The 20,857-nt window shown below is 48.8% G+C and overlaps 1 protein-coding gene across 5 annotated transcripts; it reads right to left on the minus strand.

Annotated features, from left to right (window-relative positions):
* Window positions 1-154: 154 nt before the first annotated feature.
* Window positions 155-20,179, minus strand: RCC1 (regulator of chromosome condensation 1). 5 transcript variants are annotated; one of them, XM_079776699.1, is made up of 11 exons: window positions 19,792-20,169; window positions 10,099-10,180; window positions 9,505-9,570; window positions 8,454-8,641; window positions 8,099-8,278; window positions 7,114-7,210; window positions 6,877-6,999; window positions 5,917-6,072; window positions 5,591-5,710; window positions 5,102-5,254; window positions 155-3,991 (listed from the first exon to the last, which is right to left on the minus strand). In XM_079776699.1, the coding sequence occupies exons 2-11, from the start codon at window positions 10,169-10,171 to the stop codon at window positions 3,816-3,818; spliced, it is 1,332 nt and encodes a 443-aa protein (XP_079632825.1). In that variant the 5' UTR covers window positions 10,172-10,180; window positions 19,792-20,169; the 3' UTR covers window positions 155-3,815. The 5 variants fall into 5 exon arrangements, with proteins under 5 accessions (XP_079632825.1, XP_079632824.1, XP_079632826.1 ...); XM_079776698.1 differs by having other exon boundaries at window positions 9,463-9,570; window positions 19,792-20,168; XM_079776700.1 differs by lacking the exon at window positions 9,505-9,570 and having other exon boundaries at window positions 19,792-20,167.
* Between the last annotated feature and the right edge of the window lie 678 nt (window positions 20,180-20,857).

The raw sequence follows: 20,857 nt of genomic DNA on the forward strand, positions 1-20,857 counted from the left end.
TAACTGGCTTTCTCGGGTTTCTCACTTTTATATATTTAAACAGACGTACAAATAACATTTCAAAAGTAATATACGCTCATTGTAGAAACTTGCAAATACAAGTTTTTATTTATTTTTAATATGTTTTTATTGATTTCAGAGAGGAGAGGGAGAATCAATGATGAGAATCGTCGATTGGCTGCCTCCCGCACACCCCCCACTGGGGATTGAGCCTGGAACCTGGACACGTGCCCTTGGCCTAATCGAACCTGGGACACTTTAATCCAGGAGTCCTCAAACTTTTTAAACTGGGGGCCAGTTCACTGTCCCTCAGACCGTTGGAGGGCCGGACTATAGTTTAAAAAAAAATATGAACAAATTCCTATGCACACTGCACATATCTTATTTTGAAGTAAAAAAAAACACAAAACGGCAAAAACACCCGCATGTGGCCCACGGGCCGTAGTTTGAGGACGCCTGCTTTAATCCGTAGGCCGAGGCTCTATCCACTGAGCCAAACCAGCTAGGGCCAAGTTGTTTTTAAAGGTGAAATGTCCCCTTTGGGAGCCTATACGATCCAGTTCCACTAACTCTGTGGACAAGCCACTGGTCTGCCCCAGCCACCCAGTTCGAAAGATTTTTGTTGAAGCTGGAATGGGATTCCTCCATCATTCCTGTGACTCGCCTGAGGGGCGGTAAAAAGGACTGTAAATTGGGGCAATCCTGTCACCTCAAACCAGTCAATCCCCATCTTGTCACTCTGCTCTCTTGAGTCCCACATCCACTACCCTAATCCAAACCGCCAGGAACTTTCACCTGCCCATGGAAGGCCCTCGGTAAACACGATTTCGATGACTTTAATCTTGAGTTTAACAGAGTCCCAGGCCATCGCCTCACTTTGGTGCCCATTCCTCAGAACGGGACGCTTCTGTTGGTGATAGTTGTCTCAAATAGTGAAGTTCCTAACAAATGCTTCCGGATCCCTTTCTGGGACTCCCAACTGGGCTGATGAACCAAGAGTTGCCAAAATTGCCAAATTTCACTGCAATAGTAACATAGTGGTTGGGTGCCTTGGCTATAAGTTATTGAACCTGAGATGAATGTGGATAATAGCAGTGCTTACCTCATAGGGTGTTGTGAGGCCTTCAAATGATAACTTATAGCAATATAGTATTTAGTAGTGTTCACCAACCTGTGCTGTGCTCTTTGCTTACTATTTTTAAAGTATGGAAAAAATTTAAATACTCATTCTGTTGGGACAATGATTTCCAAATCTTTTCCTTAGAATTTCCTTGCATATTTCTAAATAACATAGTACTTATTCTTCATTTATAGTTTCAGATATTTTAACAACTGCCCCTCTCTCTATATATATACTTCTCCATCTTAATTTTTGTGAAAGCAGTATTGAACATTTACATTATTTATAGCTGAGCCACATGGGGTACTCTGACTACATTTGTTTTGGGCTAACCAATCCAGGATGGAGGAAGATGAGGGAAGCTAGAACTAAGCATTTGAAAAACAAGGCAATTAATTATTAATTCCAGGGAATAAGAAAAAGTACAATAGTCATACTAGAGAATACTTACAGAACACTTACTATGTGCCTGACAGTTCTTATATACATAAGGCACCAACAGAGAACTTTACAGTTCTTACATGCAACACAAGGAAAAGGACTGGAGTTCTGGGCTCAGGTAGAAGCTGATTTAGATTCTAGCCTACACTTACTTGACTTCAAGCAAGTCACCTGAACTCTCAGGGACTGTTTCCCGAGAGACAGCAATTACTACTTTAAAGGCTGATGTGAAGTGAGGATTAAACAAACTATTATTGCCTATAAAGTGCTCAGCACAATGCCTGGCCCATTTTAGGTCCCACTCCATAAGAGCTATTATTAAAGGCACGTCCAACCTGCTATATTGTCAAAAGGGAAAAACTCCAATAAATCTAATCCAACTGAAATTGGTGGTGGATGGGTATGAGGTGGATGGGGGAGAGGGTTTAGCAGATACATAAATGCTTCTTTACAAAGAAAATATAATCAAAGTGTGATTTTTTTTTCTTTTAAGAATTCAATTTCTAATCAGTATAGTGCCTGTATCAAAACTAAAAATTCAAAAGGGGGGAAAAAATCACAGACTACATTTTAAGTTATTTTACATCATATTCATTTTTCCAAGAGTCACTGACATCCAAGAAAAATCCTCCTGGCCCTAATAAAACTTTCTTTTTATACATATACAGACCTGCTGTATCAACAATGTCCACTGTGGCCTTCTGCAATTATAGAAACGTTCTATAGCCCAATACCATAGGCACTAACTACACGTAATTATTGAGGACTTGAAATGTGGCTAGTGCAAAAAAGGAATCAAAAATTTTTACACATTTTAATTGATTTAAATGTAAATGGCCACATGTAGCTAGTGACCATATTAGACAGGCCAGCTCTATGATTTTGTTTGCTCAAATGCCTGTGAAAATCTACATCAATATGAATAAGTTGTCTTAAGAGTTACTGTGCAGTTAATCATGTTTTATCATTTACATCAGCTGTTGACAATGACACAACAGCAAGCTGAGTAAAAATATTTCTAGAGATGTACCATCTTGATTTGGGATTAGGATGTTGAAAGAACCATTCCACGTCTCTCATATTATGCAGCATAATTTTTTAAAAATACAGTGATTCCTGAAACATAAATACCTAAGCAAAAATCAAATCTTTTTGGATTTGTATGGAAGTCACAGCTGACAGGCACACGAGGACATCCTGACATCACCGTAAATCCTAGTCTTCACAAAGTCCACAGGTGCGGGTTTATCCTGCCCTTCCCAACACAGCAGATGTTCCCTTAAAAAAGCAGGGAATGTGTAGAAAACAAGTGGCCTGTTTTATAAAACTCTAAATTTATTCAAAATGTTAAAAGATTTCACTCTCTCTTCTAAAATACTTTACATTAAAAAAAAACACCTGCTTGCTGTTTTCTCAGACACGGTACAAGCTTCTGCTTCCCTTTCTGGAAACCAGTCTCTGCCCATCCAACCCTCTCCCCGGCCCTCCCTTCACGCTCCATATTGCTGTTTGTGTATAAAACCCTCCTTCCCCTCGCCCCATGTCCTGCTCTGCAGGCCTCACTTCCTTTCCAGATTTCAGGCGGGTGAGGCAGGCTGGGTGGGCAGTGCAGGACGGAATACTTGGTGCTTCGGGGAGAAAAGCTGATGGGCCTTTTTCTTGATCAAGTGGAGGATCGCTATTTATTTGCCCCTTGGACACCTGTTCAGGACCAAATATTTGGCTTGGGCTTGCCCACGGCTGGTAGCCCTGCCCCTTCTCCAGTTTCCCCCAGGCATAGGTGCCTGACAGCTGGGTCCGACAACTGTACCATCTGTCGCCTGTGGATTGTGAAAGACATTCAGAGTGGCACATGACTAGAGTAGGGCTCAATGGAGCCCCAACTCCTTAGGGTGTAGGAAACCAACCCCCCAGGGGAGGAAGTTTTGGTTGTTTGTAGACAAAACCAAGGTCAGCCAGGACCGTGGGAGGTAGGGATGAGGGGAAAGGTCTAATCGCATAGTTCTGGGGTGAGGAACATTCCAACAAAACCCACTCCCCTCTTCCATCCCGCCCTCTTCATCCTGTAGGTTACAGGATGATTCCAGAAAGGAGGAATAAAAAAGAGGAAAGTGATTCTGTTCTGTGGATGGAAAAAAGGCAGGTGATGACAAAGTACTTGGGGTTGGGGAAGGCCTGTTGGAGTCTCAGTCATCACAGCTTCTGTGTTCCAGAAGGGAGGGGGGGGGCCGGGAGCCAGGCCCTAGAAGCTTCATCAGCTCTGTTCCTTGTCCCTGACCAGTAAGACTGTGTGCTGGCCCCCGCTGGACACAGAGAGAACCAGGCGGTTCTCCAGCTGTTTGCCTGTCATCTCCACGGGGATCCAGGCATCCTCCTCCTGTCCTGTGCCCAGCTGGTAGTTGGTGCCCATGCCCCAGGCAAAAACACGACCTGCAAGAGAAAAGAAACGGGGGCAGCTATCTTCAGAATCTGTGGTGATAGAAGCCTGGGACATAGGGTGAATCTAGCCTTGGCCTGTAGCAGCCTTTGGGAGTCCAGGGAAGCTGGGAAAAGCCAAGGAGATGATGGATAAGAAGCTTTGTCATCCTGGGACCACAGTCCCTAACCACCGCCAATCACTTCTCCCTATTCCTAGGCATGGCATTCAAGGCCCCACGTGACTAGCCACTCCGCAAACCCCTACACCACCCTCCACTCCCAGGACCAGCCACCTCTGAGACGGCTCTGGATGTTTCTGTGCCAGGATGCCCTCCTTTGCTTATGAGAAATCTTCAAGGTGTAGCACAAGCCCCACTTCCTCACGAACTCTTCCCAGATAGTCCCGCATCAAGCACCTCCACCAGCCTGACTTCCCAAGGCCTCCATGGCTGAGACCCTCATCCACTCAGGTTTTGGTGACTGCTCACTTGCACCCTCCTCTGCTGTGCTTGCCAAACCCCGACTACTAAGCCTTCTTTTTCCTAATAAAATTCTAAGTATAACTCCCTGGGACACTGGCACATACTAGGTTGTAAATAAAGAGGTCATCATGGTAGGAAATGTAAAGAAAAGCCTGAATCAGGAGTCTGGAGACCTGGGTTCAAGTCCTACCGCCTGGCCAGGTCTCGGTTATATATCCCCTTTTGCTGTTTATTTTCCCTCTACAGAACAAATCACCTTTATTAAAATAATTATTCCCCTGGCCAGTGTTGCTCAGTGGAGAGAGTATTGGTCCATCCACCAAAGGGTTGTAGGTTCAATCCCCAGCCACAGCCATGGCACATGCAGGAGGCCAACCAATTGATGTGTTTCTCAAAACAATATTTCTCTCTCCTCCCTTTCTGCCTTTCCACTCTCTCTCTATAAAAAAATAATAATTTTTTAATTCATTTTAAGTTCATCAAAATCAAAGCTTTTGACAATCAGGAGAAAAACCATGTTTTCATCAATACTGCTCTGCATCTCAGCTCCATCTCATGGTGGACACCAGAGCCTGCTGGGTTATATGATAGTCACAACCCCCAGGCCCCAATCAGACTGAATGTGGGCAGCCCCACTTACCATCCTTGGTCACGGCATAGCCCACAGAGGCCCCACAAGCCACTGAGGAGACAGTGGGCAGCCTGGAGATGAGGGTGGGCATGCTCTTCTCCTCAGCACCCTCTCCAAGGCCCAGCCGCCCATACTCAGCCCGGCCCAGGCTGTATGCTTTTCCTGCGGGAGGAGGGAGAGAGATGAGGAGTAGCAGGCTGTATTCCAGGTTGGCCAGGTGAGTTCCCATATCCATGGGAGCTGGTCCCCACTCCCTGGTGGTGAGGAGGAGGTCTTCAGTATCTCTTCCAGTTTTGGGGAGGCCTGGGAGAACCTCCACAGGCCCCCACTGAATTCAGACTTGGCAGAGCACCAGGACTCTGGGGGTTAGGTGTAACCCTCATAGACCCACATCTGGCCCAACCTATGAAGCAGACCCAGGTTCCAAGAGCCATGGTCTCAGGAGTCAGGCCAGGCCTGTGCAGAGGGATGAGGGCATTCCTGAGCCAAAGGTCCTACCTTCCGAATCCATGCAGACTGTATGGTGCTGCCCACCAGAGAAGCCCACCCAGGACTTGGTAGAGTTCTTGAAGGAGGTCAGGTTCTGGGGTACAAAGCAAGATTCTGTGCCTGAGGTTCCTGGAAGGCAAGGCCAGGAGAGAGTTGTTAGGGGTGAAAGTGTCCAAGGAGCTGTTCTTCTTCATCCCCTCCCACACTGAGGCCATCCTACCCTCTGCCAGTATATGAATAGTCTCACTTTACAGATGACAAAACTGGCTCCGAGGGGAGCCAGGATGGGAACCCAGGTCACTCTGGATATGCCTGATGCTGGGTTTGGGACTCACCAAGTTGATGGTAGTTTGAGAGGCCAAAGCCATACACATGGCCCTCGAGGGAGATGGCAAAGGTGAAGTAGGCGCCACAGAAGGCATCCTGGAATTTCACATGGCCCCGGGTTCCCCTGGATTTCAACATCACACACTTGGGGACCAGGAGTCGTTCTGCAAGCAGAGAAGAAGCCAAGGTCAGTGGCAGACACACAAAGCCTCACCTCTCTGCCCGGCTGGTTTCTCCCACATCACTAAAGCCCTCGAAGGGATGCTAAGCAGGGACTTTTCTCCCTATTAGACAGAAGAGGTATCAAGAGAGTCAAGAGCCTCACCCAGACTCCCACAGCCCTCCCTAAGAGGTAATATTTACATGGGATATTTACCAGGTGCCATTCTTCTCTGGTAACTCACTTAACCTCACAACCCAACGAAGTAGGTAGGTTTAGAGATGAGAAAACTATGTCCAGGGTCCCATAGCCAACAGGTGGTAGAACCAGGATTCAAAACCAGGATAACCTGGCTCTCTAGAGTCAAAGTTCTTATCTATCATCTATCTATCTATCTATCTATCTATCTATCTATCTATCTATCTATCTATCTGGTCCATCATAGCATGCATCATAGCGACCGGTCATTCTGCCATTCAGTCTATTTGCATATTCATCTATGAGTGAATTTATTTATTGATTTGAAAGAGGGAGGGAGAGAAAACGATTTGTTGCTCCATTCATTTATGCAGTCATTGGTTGCCTCCTGTATGTGCCCTGACCAGGGATTGAACCCATAACCCTGGGGTATTGGGACAACGGTCAAACAAACTGAGCTACTGGCCAGGGCTAGAGTCAATGTCCTTAACTACCACTGCAAGTCTATCTGATGTAAGCCTAAATGCACATAGAGAATCCCTCCTGCCTATGACCTTCATCAGGGGTTGTATTGCCGAGTTGCCCTGCCAGAGGGACCTAGCCCACCTACCAAGGCCCTGCCGGCCTCCACGATTGGCAAATAATTCAGGGACACGGCCCAGCTGACCCTGCTCCCCGCAGCCCAAAGTGTAGAGGTCACCATCAGTTGTCAGCATCACCAAGTGGTCGTTTCCTGAGGGCGAGAGGAAGGCAGGAGATGCAGGACTTGTCTGTAGAGCCCAAGGCTTGGCCAACACCAGAATGAGGTTCTCCAACTACTGCCCAGAGCAAGTAACACCAGACTCACCCGAGGCCACCTTCACCACAGGCACACTCAGCTGCACTTGCACAGGTACCATGCTCTTCTTCATGGGCTCCAAGAGCCCAATCACACCATTATTGTCCTAGAAGGAGGGGCAAAGCACTATCAGCCAGTCCTGCATGCCCCATACCAGCCAGATCAACCATAGAGCTGTCTGGTAAGGGACACTGGTGCCAGATGGGGATGGAGAGGTGGACAGCAATGAGGCCATATAGTGAAATGCTTATGAATGAAATCATGGTCTGCTATCAAAGGAGTGCCCTAGCCGGTTTGGCTTAGTGCAGTGGTCGCCAACCTTTTGGACTTCACGGAACACGAGTGGTCTGCGGGCCACCGGTTGGTTTCCTTAAACCAGCGGTCGCCAACCTTTTGGACCTCACGGACCACCAGTTGGCGACCGCTGGCTTATGGATAGAGCTTCAGCCTTTGTACCAAAAGGTCTTGGCTCAATTCTGGTCAAGGGCACATGCCCGGGTTGGGGGCACGATCCTCAGTAGGGGGCAAGCAGGAGGCAGACGATCAATGATTCTCTCTCATTATTGATGTTTCTATTTCTCTCTCCCTCTCTCTTTTTCTCAGAAGTCAATAAAAATATATTAAATAAAAATTAATATAAAAATCCAATATTACTGAGAAGCGTGGAAGACAGCTAGGAAGGGAGGAGAGGTTGAAGGTAGCAAGATGGGTGCGAACAACAGGCTTCCTGGATCAGCCTCGGCTAAAGACATCCTTGACCCACCCACCTCTTTCCTAAGACACACTTCCCAACATCAGATTCTAGGCAGCAGCCAATGGAGTGGACAGGCCTGAATAAAGAAGCCAGAGACCTGGCTGGGTCTGGGTCCAAGCTCTACTTCTAGACCTTGATTTCCTCGCCAGTAAGTAGAATAGGGGCATGGAGATAGGTTATCCTTGGGGCCCACCAGTTAACTCTGTCTGCCAGCCCATGCAGTCTTCCAGCCCATCTTACCCGGAAGGAGCCCCAGAGGAAGACACGGCCATCCTCGGTGAGCGCCGCTGTGTGACTGTCTCCTGCTGACACTTGCACCACTTTCTCTTGCAGTTCCACTTTCCCAGGAACCATCTCTGAGCCCTCCACTGATGTGTCCCTTCCCAGAGCACCCTCATCGTTGCAGCCAAAGGAGTAGACCTGTGCCCAGGATGCCCCCATTAGTGCAAGATCTGGCCTTTCAGTCCATTCTTGTTCAGACCACCCCATGCAGCTAGCCAGCTCCATCTCCACAGAGAAATGTGTGTGGCTTAAAGCTCCTTCTCCAAGCCCCCTCCCCCAGACCCTGTCCATCCCACGCCACGCCCCAACCTACCTGGCCACTTTTGCTTAGACACACGGTGTGCATGCCCCCAGCCTCAGCCTGCACAATGTCTTCCGGAATGGTTACTACAGCTGGCTTCTTCCTCTCCATCACATTCTCGCCCAGCCCCAGCTGGCCCACGTCACCCTGGCCCAGTGTCAGCACCAGGCCCGGCTCTGTGCGGTGGGACCTATGTGAGACTGAGGAGTGAAGAAGACAGCCGAGTGTGTAGGATGATGGGAGAGAGGAGAGGTCACTGCATGGGCTCTGGGTTCAATCCCCTGCTCTGCCACAGACCTTAGTATGACCCTTCTGAGCCTAAGTTTCCTCATTTGTGAAATGGGGATATCAGAAGTCCCTATCTCATAGGGTTTGCGTAAAGGTTAAAAACTGAGCACATTAATCTGAAAGGAAGGAAATAGAAACAAGGAGACTCTCAATATTGTGAAATGAATCTTGGTGGGGAGAACAGTGAGCACCTAAGATAGTTTTCCTGATTAGCTGTAAGTTCTTGATAAGGCGCATGGTGCCGAAAGTGAGGGCTCAGGTAATAGTCTACTCTTTACTGACTGCTTACTCCACTAATGCTAAAGTGTTCTGTAGGTCCCCAAATTATGCTGCAGACCTTCCTTTTTTAAGATCCCATTTTACAGGAAAGGGAATGGAGCCTCAGAGAGGTTAGCAGAGCTAATAGGTAGTAGAGTTTGCACTGAAACCAAGGGAGCCTACATGAGTCTACACAGTCCCTAGCTCCATCCTCAGGGTGTCACGGAACTCCTGAACATAGTCACACAGACAGACACCCTGGTTCCTCTAAGGAGCAGATACACAACCACAGCTGAAGAGGGAGGAGCAGCAGTAAGAGCTAACAGGTTTTTGCCGAGGGAAGCGCCAACCAGTGGGCGGTCCAGGACCATCTGCTGGCCAATGGCAACCGTCCGCGGCCCTGGACAGCTAATGTTGTCCAGCCCCTCCCCCAGGGTTGCCAGGGCCTCTGAGGCTGCGCTGGGCAGGGAGCCACCTGGTCGGGTTTTCTGGTCGGCAGGGCTCGGCCTGCAGGCACCTCGGGTGTAGCGGGCGCCTGGAACACGGTGGGAAGCAACGGCCCTCACTGCCTGGTTACGAGGGTCTGCAAAAGACAGACACTGTCTGAGTATGGGTCCACACTCCACCTTCTCAGATTGGGGTGGGTCTCTCCTCCCTGTCTCCCTCCAGGGTTCCAGAAGAGAAGAAACCACAGCCACCTCCCTCAAATGCTACCATGACATTATCTCATTTTCCTCACAACAGGCCAGTGAGGTTGGACTTGTTCTCACCTCTTATTTCATGAAAGGGGTAATCCAAGCTCAGCGAGATTAAGATACTTGCTCAGGGCCAAGGGCTTGAACCCACATCTGGAAGTCAGTGGTCCAAACCATAAGCCATTACTGCCTGGGGCAAAGCCTTAGGGTCTAGTTTTTTGCTAATGCCACCCGAGTGCTTTTAAAAAAGTCTCTGTGCCTTGAGGGTGGGATTCAATGACCTACAGGAGACCTGCCAACTGGGTGGAGCTTATGGAGTTCAGGCCCCTCAGCTTCAAATGTCAGCGGGGAAGCAGCCCAGTCCCAGATTTTGGGGCTTCAAGAGGCCATACATACTGAGACAGAAGCCAACTTACCCTTCACTTTCTTGCTTTTGGGGAGAGCATCTTCTGGGGGTGACCTTTTCTTAGCCACACGCTTGGGTGGCATCTTCCTGTCCTGAAAAGCCCAGGCAAATACTCCATGTCAGATGGCAATCAATGTCCTGCTCTGATCAGGCAATATTAACAAAAGAAAAAGCCCTTTACAAAGGCGAGAGGCACTGCCCAGCAATTCCACTTCTCAGAATTTAAGAACAAGAACAGAATAATACACCCAAAGAGTAAGTTCCACAGATATTCTCTACTGTATGCTTCATAACATTAAAAAAAAAAAGGTGGAGCAACCCATGTGCTTAATAGTAGGAGTGGCTATGTAGTACATTCATGACAGAACAGTATGAAGCCACTAAAAGTGATGCTTTCAGAGACTTGTTTATTGAATAGGAAGATGTTTACCATTGCCAAATAATATAAGCACATCAAGAAACACTCCATCCCATTTTTGAAATATAAATGCCTACACACATGTAAAAATAAGTGTAGAAAAATGTGTAGAAGGAAATACGTTCATTATTAACAATGATAACCTCTGGAAAATAAGATCATGGACAATTTTTACTTTTTTCTTTACACTTCCCTATATTATATAAGATGTTTAATAAGAAGCATTACATATTTTTATTATAAAAAATGAAAAAGCTGGTGTGGCTGTAGCTGAGGAACATTAAGTAACCCTCATACCTGCCCTCAAACCCTGAGATAATCACTAGTAACTTTGTAACTAATGGTTAACTACATAACCACTATGTAACTCTGATGTATTCCTGTTATTATCAGACTTTACAAAGTTATTCTAATTAAGTAAACCCAAACCTGCCCATTTGTGCCCTTTGATCACAAAGTGCCACTTCCGGGAGGAGCCTGGCTTTTCTAGAGTCCAACAAGGGCACTGTATACCAGTATATACACTCCCACTAACACACCAACACCAAGTGTTACAAAAGAGGGAAAGGAAATCACCTCCGGTGACAAGAAGGGTTGTTGGGCCCTAGCTGGTTTACTCAGTGGATAGAGTGTCAGCCTGTGGACTGAAAGGTCCCGGGTTCCATTCCAGTCTGGGGCACATGCCCAGGTTTCGGGCTCGATCCCTGGTGTGGGGCGTGTGGGAGGCAGCCAATCAATGATTCTCTCATCATTGCTGTTTCTATCTCTCTCTCCTTCTCCCCTCTTCTCTGAAATCAATACAAATTTAAAAAAGAAAGAAAGAAAGAAAGAAAAAGGGAAGGAAGGAAGGAAGGAAGGAAGGAAGGAAGGAAGGAAGGAAGGAAGGAAGGAAGGAAGGAAGGAAGGAAGGAAGGAAGGAAGGAAGGAAGGGAGGAAGGTAGGAAGGAAGGTAGGTAGGTAGGTTGGTTGTTGGACCCGGGATGATCCAGGGCAGTTTAAAGCCTGTCTTGAACCCCCTCCCCTCCTTTAACTGCTACAGCTCCCCAAGGTCTTCAGGTCTTCTCCAAGGCTGCTGAGAACAGAGGCATTCTCTCTCAATACTAATCCAGCCAATTTGTGCCCAAAACTTTTTCCTCCACAAATGCATCTTTATTGAGCCCTGGTCTTTAAGACTATGAAGGACAGTCAGGTTGTCTAAGCCTGGGGTGCCCAAACTCTGAATTGTGATCTTTCTGTATGGATGGCTGGAGCCAGGACACTTTAGAGCTGTCCTGATGCACAAGTGGTACAGCCTGTGGCAGTTAAGAGTCTAGCCTCTGCCCTAGCTGGTTTGGCTCAGTGGATAGAGCGTTGGCCTGTGGACTGAAGGGTCCCTGGTTCGATTCCGGTCAAGGGCACATGCCCAGGTTTCGGGCTCGACCCTCAGTGAGGGGCGTGTAGGAGGCAGATGATCCATGATTCTCTCTCATCATTGATGTTTCTATCTCTCTCTACCTCTCCCTTCCTCTCTGGGGAAAAAAAAAAAAAGTCTAGCCTCTGGCCCTAGCCACTTTGACTCAGTGGATAGCGCATGGGCCGGGCAGACTGAAGGGTCTCGGGTTCAATTCCGGTCAAATCCCTGGACGGGTCAGGGTGCACGTGGGAGGCAACCAATCGATGTCTCTCTCAAATACTGATGTTTCTCTCTGTCTCTACCCCTTCCCTACTACTCTCTCTAAAAATCAATGGAAAAATATCCTTAGGTGAGGATTAACAAAAAACAAAACAACAACAACAAAACGAGTCCAGCCTCGGGAGTCCAGCCCCGGAACCTGGGCTCAGTTACTTTCTAGCTATTTGACCTGGGGCAAAGTTATTTAGTCTCTTCTTTACTGAGTTTCCTCCTCAGTAAAATGGGAATAATAAGAGTACCTAAAAAAAAATAAAAAGAGTAATTACGTATTAAGTGTTCAGTAAACCAATATTGGATTACATGGTCTATGGCCAGGTTACTCTCCAGCACAGATCTAAACTAACCTAACCGTCCTCTCCCCGTGTTCGTAGATAAGGGATGGAGACTCTTCCCAAGGTTACAGATGGCATTTGTAGAACAAGAGCCCTTTTCAGGCTCAGCTGTGGGTCTACCCAGCAGCCCACTCCCTGTTCCTCTTTCCCTTCCTTCCTTCCAGCAGGTCCTTGAGCCTCAGTCTCTCCAGCTCCCCACTCCACAATATGTGAATACAGACACCAGTAGCCTCTAAATTTGGGGGGACATTCTGCTGACTCCCCTGAGGGAGAAGAACAAAGTACTGAAGATAAGGAAGTAGCTGTGCAGGTTGTGACTGGCCGAGTTCTGACTCTCATGAGGTGGCAGTTCTGAGCTTCACCCAACTCTTATTCTCCCAGGCCGGGAAACCTCCCCTCTAACCTACCTCTTTGAGACCCCTCTTCCCACACTCAAAACGCACACTCCTTGGGATTAGAGGGAAGTGGATTCACTTTCCAGAGCTGTGGCTTGTTCACCTGGCTTTTGTGACCATGGCTGGCTAGCAGCCTTAACCTCTCTGAATTGTATCCTCATCTGTGAAAGGGGTTGCCATACTACTTCTTAGGCTGCCCTCAACACTGCACATCCATTAGAATGGCCCAAATCTGGAACACAATGCCAAATGCTGGTGAGGATGTGAAATAAAGAATTCTCATTCATTGGTGGTGGGAATGCAAAATGGTACGGCCACTTTGGAAGACAGTTTGGCAGTTTCTTACAAAACTAAATACAATTCACCCTAAACAACACAGGTCTGAACTGCCAGATCCACTTATATGTGGGGTTTTTTCAATAAATATGTACAATGCTATAAATGTATTTTCTCTTCCTTATGATTTTCTTTTTTAAAATTATTATTATTTTTAATTGTCTAAAGTTTTACATATGTCTCCTTTTTCCCCATTGTCCTCCCTCCTTCCCCCCCCCGCCAGCCATTCCCATCCCAGGCAAGCCCCCTCCGCCCCAGTGCCTATGTCCATTTTGATTTTCTTAATAACTTTTCTCTAGCTTACATTTTTTTTGTAATACAGAATGTAATACATATAACATAAAAAAGACTTTATAAAAAACTTTTAAGTGCCAAGTACACAATAAATAGTAATTCCACACTTAACAATGTCAATAGGTTCTGTGACTTTAAGTGAACAGATTACAGTGTCTCATCAACATTATAATGAAACAATGTTGAATGCAACATTATTCAAGGACCTGCTGTATTCAATACATGGAAGCTCAAGCGTTCATTCATTCCACAAATATTTACTGAGTGTCTATTACCACTGTTTGGCTTTGGGCCCGAAGTAGTAAGAAAAACACACACCACTAACCCTCCCCCTGTTCTCACGGAACTTACATTCTAGTGGGAAAGAAAAAAATTGTTACAGAAGGTGCTGTGTGAAGGATAGCCAAGGTGATACATAGAGAATAACTTGGTCACACAACAATGTGAATGCAGTTAATGCCACCAAACTGTACATGTATAAATGGTGGAAATGGTATGCATATTTTATCATAAGAAAAGAGAGAGATTACCTGGACTAGGGGAGGAGAGTGGTCAGGGAGGTGACATTTAAGCTAAGACCTGAAATGAGAAAGCCAGGAGGGGAAGACCTGGACACAGTGTTCCAGTGAACAGTGTGATGGGTTTGGGAATCTGGGGAGGCCGGTGTGGCTGTAGCTTGAGAACAATTAGTCAAATGGCACAGGGGAACAGGCTGGATCATGCAAGGCCTTGTAGGAAACAGAAAAGTTAGAAGAAGAACGTCTCGATCAAATTTAATTTTTAAATGATTTCTCTGGCTACAGTAAAGAAATGGGATGGCCCTAGCTGGTGTGGCTCAGTGGATAGACTGTCGGTCTGTTCAATTCCAGTCAAAGGCACATGCATGGGTTGCGGGCTCAATCCCCAGTAGGGGACGTGCAGGAGGCAGCAGATCAATGATTCTCTCTCATCACTGATGTTTCTCCCTCTCTCCCCCTCTCCTTCCTCTCTGAAATCAATAAAAATATGTAAAAAAGAAAGAGAAAGAAAGAAAGAAAGAAAGAAAGAAAGAAAGAAAGAAAGAAAGAAAGAGAGAAAGAAAGAAAGAAAATGGGATGGGTTGGAAGGGGAGGCTATTGCAGGCATCCAAATGGAGATGATACTGACTTGATTTGGCCTTAGGCAACAGAGAAAAGTAGACAAAATAGATAAATTTAGAAGACAGACTCAATATGGGGCACGAGTGGAGGAGGAATCCAGAATGGCATTTCCATTGTAAAAAACCCAGGTGATCCTGGTCAGAACTGGGCTTGGCCAAACACAGACTCACAGGGTTTGACTTAACCTACTATGTGGGTGGTAGACTTCCATTTAGTGAGAAGAACACTGTGGGGCAAGCAGGAGAGGAGACCTGGATCTCCATTTTACCAGGTGCTTTCATTGAGTCTGAAGTGCATGGGAACCACCCAAGAAGAGATGTTAAGTAGACAGAGCAGGGGGTTAAGGGGAGTGAGATATAAGAGGTAGACAGCTTGTACCACTGGCCAGGCTGGCAGCCAGCTCACTGTGTCCAGGCCGGGCAAAGGCAAATCCCCAGTCACTTCCTCAGGATGACCTGTAGTTGTTGTGGGGTCCAGAACAAGTCTCCCCAAGGAGTACCTCTGTGGTATGCAGACTGTTTCAAGGATTTTGGCTAAAATTCTGGGGCATCTCACGGCAAGCTAGTCACATTGCCCTATTACACAGATAATTAGGGAAGGCTCCCACCCAAGTCTGAGAAAAGATCTGAACCAAGTTGGTCAGGCTCCAGAGCTAATGTCCTGATTCCTCACACTCTCCAGTCTCTCAGTCTGCCTGCCTGGGAACTCTCTCACATCCTCTCTCCCCGGGTGGTCTTCCTGCTCCCCACCCCCATTCCATTCTACAAGTCATTCCTGATCTTTCTAAACCTCAAACCTGAACAAGCTGCTTCCTTGCTCAATTCCCTTTGCCTGGAAGATTAAGCCCACATTTCTTAGCCTGGTACTAAAGATCTCCAGGCTCTGATACGGACTTAACCTTTGGCCTCATCCCTTATGTATAATAATAAAAGCGTAATATGCTAACTAGACCGGACAGCCGAACGACCTTCCGGACGAAGCCGGGGCTGCAGCCGCGGGATAAAGGCAGCCGCGGCGGCTGAGAAGGCCTACCCTTGCACAAATTTCGTGCATTGGGCCTCTAGTCTATTATATCCTCCTATCTCTTCCCACACAATCTTCAACTATTTCCTGTTTGCATCTCTACACCTTCCCATCCATATCCTACTGGAAGAACTTCTACTCAAGTCTCAAAGGCAACTCCACTGATCCTCTGATCCTTTCCCAATCCTAAAGGAGTCATTCTCTCCCAGAGAAACGAGGACAGACTTTTGGACCATAACTACTTTAATTTACATGTCTATCCCCCATACCAATCTACTCTTTAAACTATGAGCCTCTCTGGGGCACCGGCCACTCCTGTCTTCTATGTGCCGGCACCATTTTACTTCTCCCAGCAAGCTGACGAAGGCACTCTCACTCCTATTTCACAGCTGAGGGAACTGAGGCACAGAGCAGTAAATGTACTTGCCTAAGTTCACACAGCTGGTAAAGGAGAGTCAGAGACAGAACCCAGGTATATCTGATGGATTAAAACAAACAAACAAACAAACCAAAAAACCCAAACAGGTTGGCGAAAGGTAGTCCATGATCCCGGCACGGGTGGAGGCAGCCTGGGCAGGCCTCCCCAGTCCCCCCCATGAACTTGGCCAAACACAAAGGGCAAAGGGCAGAAGGAAGCTGAGAGGGAGAGGGTGGTGAGACCAGAGAGGAGATACTGAGGCAGCAGCGCTGGGCCAGGTGGGAGAAGAATCGGAAGGACCACGGGTACAACTCCCCGCTGTGGACCTGAGCGCTGGCTTTAGAGTCGAACAGACCCCAGTTCTCTGGGCCTGAGAACCCTCATCTCTCCAGTGGAGGTCTCTGGGCACCGCAGTGCTGCCGTGAGCAATCCTCGGGGCAGGACAGGGAATGAGAGGGCACCTTCTCAGCGGTGGAGTCTGACACCCACTACCACCTGCAGCCTCTGGAGCACAATCAGTCCTTGTGCACACTCCCTAACTGCTCCGGGTGTGTTTTCCTACCAGACAGGGAGTGTCTGGCTGGGAATAAGTAGTAGTCTTTTGTCCACCCACAAACAGCTCTTTGAGGAGCTGACAATCTGGGAGAAGAGTGAGACACAGTCCCAAATAATTAAAAATCAGACACAGAGTCAACTCTCCTAGAATGCTCACACCTGCCTTCTGAGGTAAAAGTGATCACCCTGGTTTCACAGATAAGAAAGCTGAGGTTCAGGGAAGGCACCCCAGGCCACACAGGAGTGGGGTGAAATGGCAGGTCTCCTGACCACGCCCGACCAGGGCCAGAGCCCCCCCTCCCACCTCTCCCTTAGCCTGTTCTTCATGTGATGAATGCAGGCACATCAGACTAGACCAGCGGTTGCCAAGCTTTCGGACCTCACGGACCACGGGTTGGCGACCGCTGGACTAGACAGTCTACCAGGGAGGGCCTGGTGTTCCTGCTGTGACCCCCTGTAACCCCACCACAGCCTCATTTCTGCAAAGGGAGACAGAGCCCTCTCTCTAACCACAGCAGCTGTCCCTACCACCACCCCCTCATCCCCAATGTCAGGAGGCAGACAACTGCCTGCCAGACCCAGAGGCTGATGATTCTTTGTGAGAAAGGTCCCCAGGGAAGGGAGGACAGGGGCTCACCTGTCAACAAACATTTGCTGAACTCCTGCTATGTGCCAGGCACACTACTGGGATATTCCACCTCAGGAGTTTCCTAACCAGCCCTAGCTGGTTTGGCTCCATGGATAGAGCATTGGCCTGCGAACTAAAGGGTCCAGGGTTCGATTCTGGTCAAGGGCACATGCCCAGGTTGAGGGCTCAATCCCCAGTGGGGGGTGTGCAGGAGGCAGCCGATCCATGATTCTCTCTCATCATTGACGTTTCTATCTCTCTCTCCCTGTCCCATCAATAAAAATATATATATTTTAAAAAGTTTCCTAACCAGGAGATCCCCCTTATATACAGAGCTGTGCCTGGGTTTATGTGTTTATTTTTCCCCAGAAGAAAAGGGGCCACATTTTCCACCAGATGTGAGAATCACTGCTTTATGGAAAATATAGGATATCAGTAATTCTCACCACATGCCTCTTACCTTTATTTTACAGATAAACTAATAGGAAGATTTAGTGGGAGACCCAAGCTGAACAGGAAGCTGAACAGGATTCCTGCTCTTGGGATGTCTCAGAAAACACCAGCATGAACTCCTAATTCACTGTTCCAGACTCCGTTCTAATACTCTTCTCGGGTGAAACCATCCTGCTTTTCCACCTCCACCCAGTGTCCTTGGTCCCTTGTCACCTGAGACCTTTCAAGACCCAGTCCCTGTTGTAGCATCTTGTTACGCGTCTCCTTGTACCCTGTGTTCCAGCCAGACTCCAACATCTGTGCAATCCCTGACCACTACACTCACCTAGACCTTCATGCCTTTGCATGTGCTGTTTCCTTTGCCTGCATCACCCTAATCCCTCCACCTGAACAACTCTGCAGCTCCTTTAAAACCCGGTTCAAGTGTCACCTCACCTGGAAAGCCATCCCTGACCCGCCGGGGCAGGGCTGGGTGACACCCTCAGAGTTCCTGTGTAACACTCCACACACTGGACTTCTGCTAGGACACACGGATCACACTTGGTTGGAGCGCCTCCATTACTACTTGATGAACGACTTGCCGGCAGCAGTGCCCCTGCCTCCGCGGCATACATCCGTGCTCTCACGGGCACTTAGGTAACGTGGCCCGCGTGGGCCTCCCCGAGGAGACCGGCAGTTCCGCAAAGGCCACACGGGGCCCTTCTCACCACCGTTCCCCAGCCCCGCCAGCGCAGCACGGGGTAGACAGCAGTAAATAATCTGACAGATGCGTTTATGGACACACACAAAAAAGGGGGGGGCCACATGCTAACCTGACTAGTTCAGGGAAGGCCTGCATGGCGGCTTTGCAAACTCAAAGACCTAAAGTAAGTACAAAGAATGGTCTGAAATTAAAAATTTAACTAAAAGCAGTGTATAGAAGGCCAGTATTTTCCCTGACAAAGATCAATTTCCAATCGTTACTGAGCCTATCGTCTTTCTGCATCTGAGATAACATACCTGTGAACTGTCCGGGTAACTAGTAACTTCCTCTTTCAGGACCCCTCAGGGCGCAACAAATGGCACCCGGGCCCAGACCTCAAATTCCCTCCTGGTTATTGTTATCATGTTAATTGTGGACTGTTAACTATTCTGTAACCACCTCAGTAAAAGAAGCATGTGTCCATCATTTCACTTTTTATCCAATCCCAGAGGTTTCCCCGCTTTGCTTTCTCCCACCTCCCTCATCTACCACCAATGGACTTCATGCAACCCACTTAGGGCTCCTCCTTTGACGGTAATCTATAAGAACAAGGTAAAACCCCGCCATTCTCCGGAGCATCACCCCAATTCGTTGTGGTTCTGCTTCCCGGCAATTGCCCACAGTTTGGCTCAAATAAACGCACAAAAATTCTTTACAGGTTTGAATGTGTTTTTTTACACTAGCAAGTCGATGCGGAGTTCACCGCACACCGCTCCAGCCGGTCAACAGTTGTCCGGGTGCCTGTCCACGCTTCCCGCGCAGACCTGCCCAGCCTGCCCGCCAGCGGCCCCTCGCCGGAGGCTCCTTCCCACTCTGCAAGCCCAACTCCCCTGACGGAGTCCGGACAGAATCGCCGTTCCCGCCCGGAAACGCGGCCCGCACCGGGGAGCGGCTCCCGCCGCCGGGCCATCCCGCCCGCCAGGCCAGCGGTTTGCGCACCGGCCCGCGAGGTCCCCGCGGCCCCGCGCGCCCCGGCGGCCGCGCTCCGGCCGTTTGAATCTCCCGCCCGCGCGGGCGCCGCGGGCCGGACGCGAGAAGCGCGGCGGCAGAGGGGCCACCGGGGCTCGCTCCAGCGAGGCGGGGCCCGGCCCTCGCCCGGACGCCCCGCGGGACCGGGGACACGCGCACCCGCACTTGCGCCTTCCTGCCGCCCGGCTTCACGTGGAGACGCCGCCACGCGACCGGGCGCGCGCGAGCAACTGCGCCGGCCCGCCGACGACCCCCACCGTGCTCGGGCCGTGGTCACTCGGCGCGCCGCCATCCTCCAGGACCCTTCGCCCACGACACGCGCGACCTACCTCGGTGCCGGTCAGCTACGAGGAACTCCGCGGCTCGCTGGCTGGGCCGCGAACTGCCCCAGAGCATGCGCTCTGCGGGCCTCTGGCCTGACCCGGGCCACAGAGGAAAACAAAGAGCCCAGCGGCCCCTGGCGGCCTCCCCGGGAAGTGCAAGGGACACGCTCCCCGCAAGGAGCTCTAGACCAGGTGCTCCACCTGTACTCCACAAGTCCAGTGGGTGTGTATTTTGGAGACCCCAAATCGGGAGGAGTGGACTAACAACCACAAAGACCATTTGAAAACAGGGTTTGTTTATGGGAAAACCTTGTGTGATAGGAACTGTACAGAGAAAAGAGATACTGCTCTTCCCTGTTCTCAAGATCAGACTATCAACAGAGAGTTATGACAAGGGTACGCCTAGGGGCATCTGGCTCAGCCTGGGACTTAAGAAATGCTTTCCAAGTTAACGCGGAGAAGCATCCCTTGTAATGACAGGGAGCGATGAGAGCCTAGGGTGGTTGTGGGAAACATGTCATGAAGAAGGTCTAACTGGAGCAGAGGGCACCTGCAGGAGGGACAGGGAGAGCAGGAGGGCTGGGCCAGGGATGCACGGTCTTATGTCTAAGGAGTGCAGCCTCTATTCCGAGGCAATGGGGAACTATGAAAGGGGTTTGGCCAGATGAGTGATACGAGAGGGTTTCTGTTTTCGAACAGAATGGAGAATGGACTTGGGAGCAAATCGAGTGAGGGAGACCATTTGAATTGGATGTGATTTGGGGTTGGGAGCTGGAGGAGGAAAATAGGTACCAAGCGGATGACCCTCTCTTGTTAACACACTCGTTCTCCACAGTGGATACAATAGTTCTTGAAGATTTCAGGTATTCCCTGAGGTGACTTCTCTGGCCATTTGATTGTCTGGGGGGTTTCGCAGGTCAGGGCAGTGACCTCTGCAGAAGGATACTTTCTCCATTTCATGTTGATTCTGACTCTGAAAGTCATTCTATCATAACCAGATAAGATACTTTTGATGAGTATTTACCAACTGAATTTCTTTTTCTGTAGAGTCCACCCCAAAGCATTCCCCGTC

The sequence above is a fragment of the Cnephaeus nilssonii genome (genome assembly GCF_951640355.1).
Source record: "Cnephaeus nilssonii genome assembly, chromosome: 7".
In the NCBI taxonomy this organism is placed as follows: Eukaryota; Metazoa; Chordata; class Mammalia; order Chiroptera; family Vespertilionidae; genus Cnephaeus; species Cnephaeus nilssonii.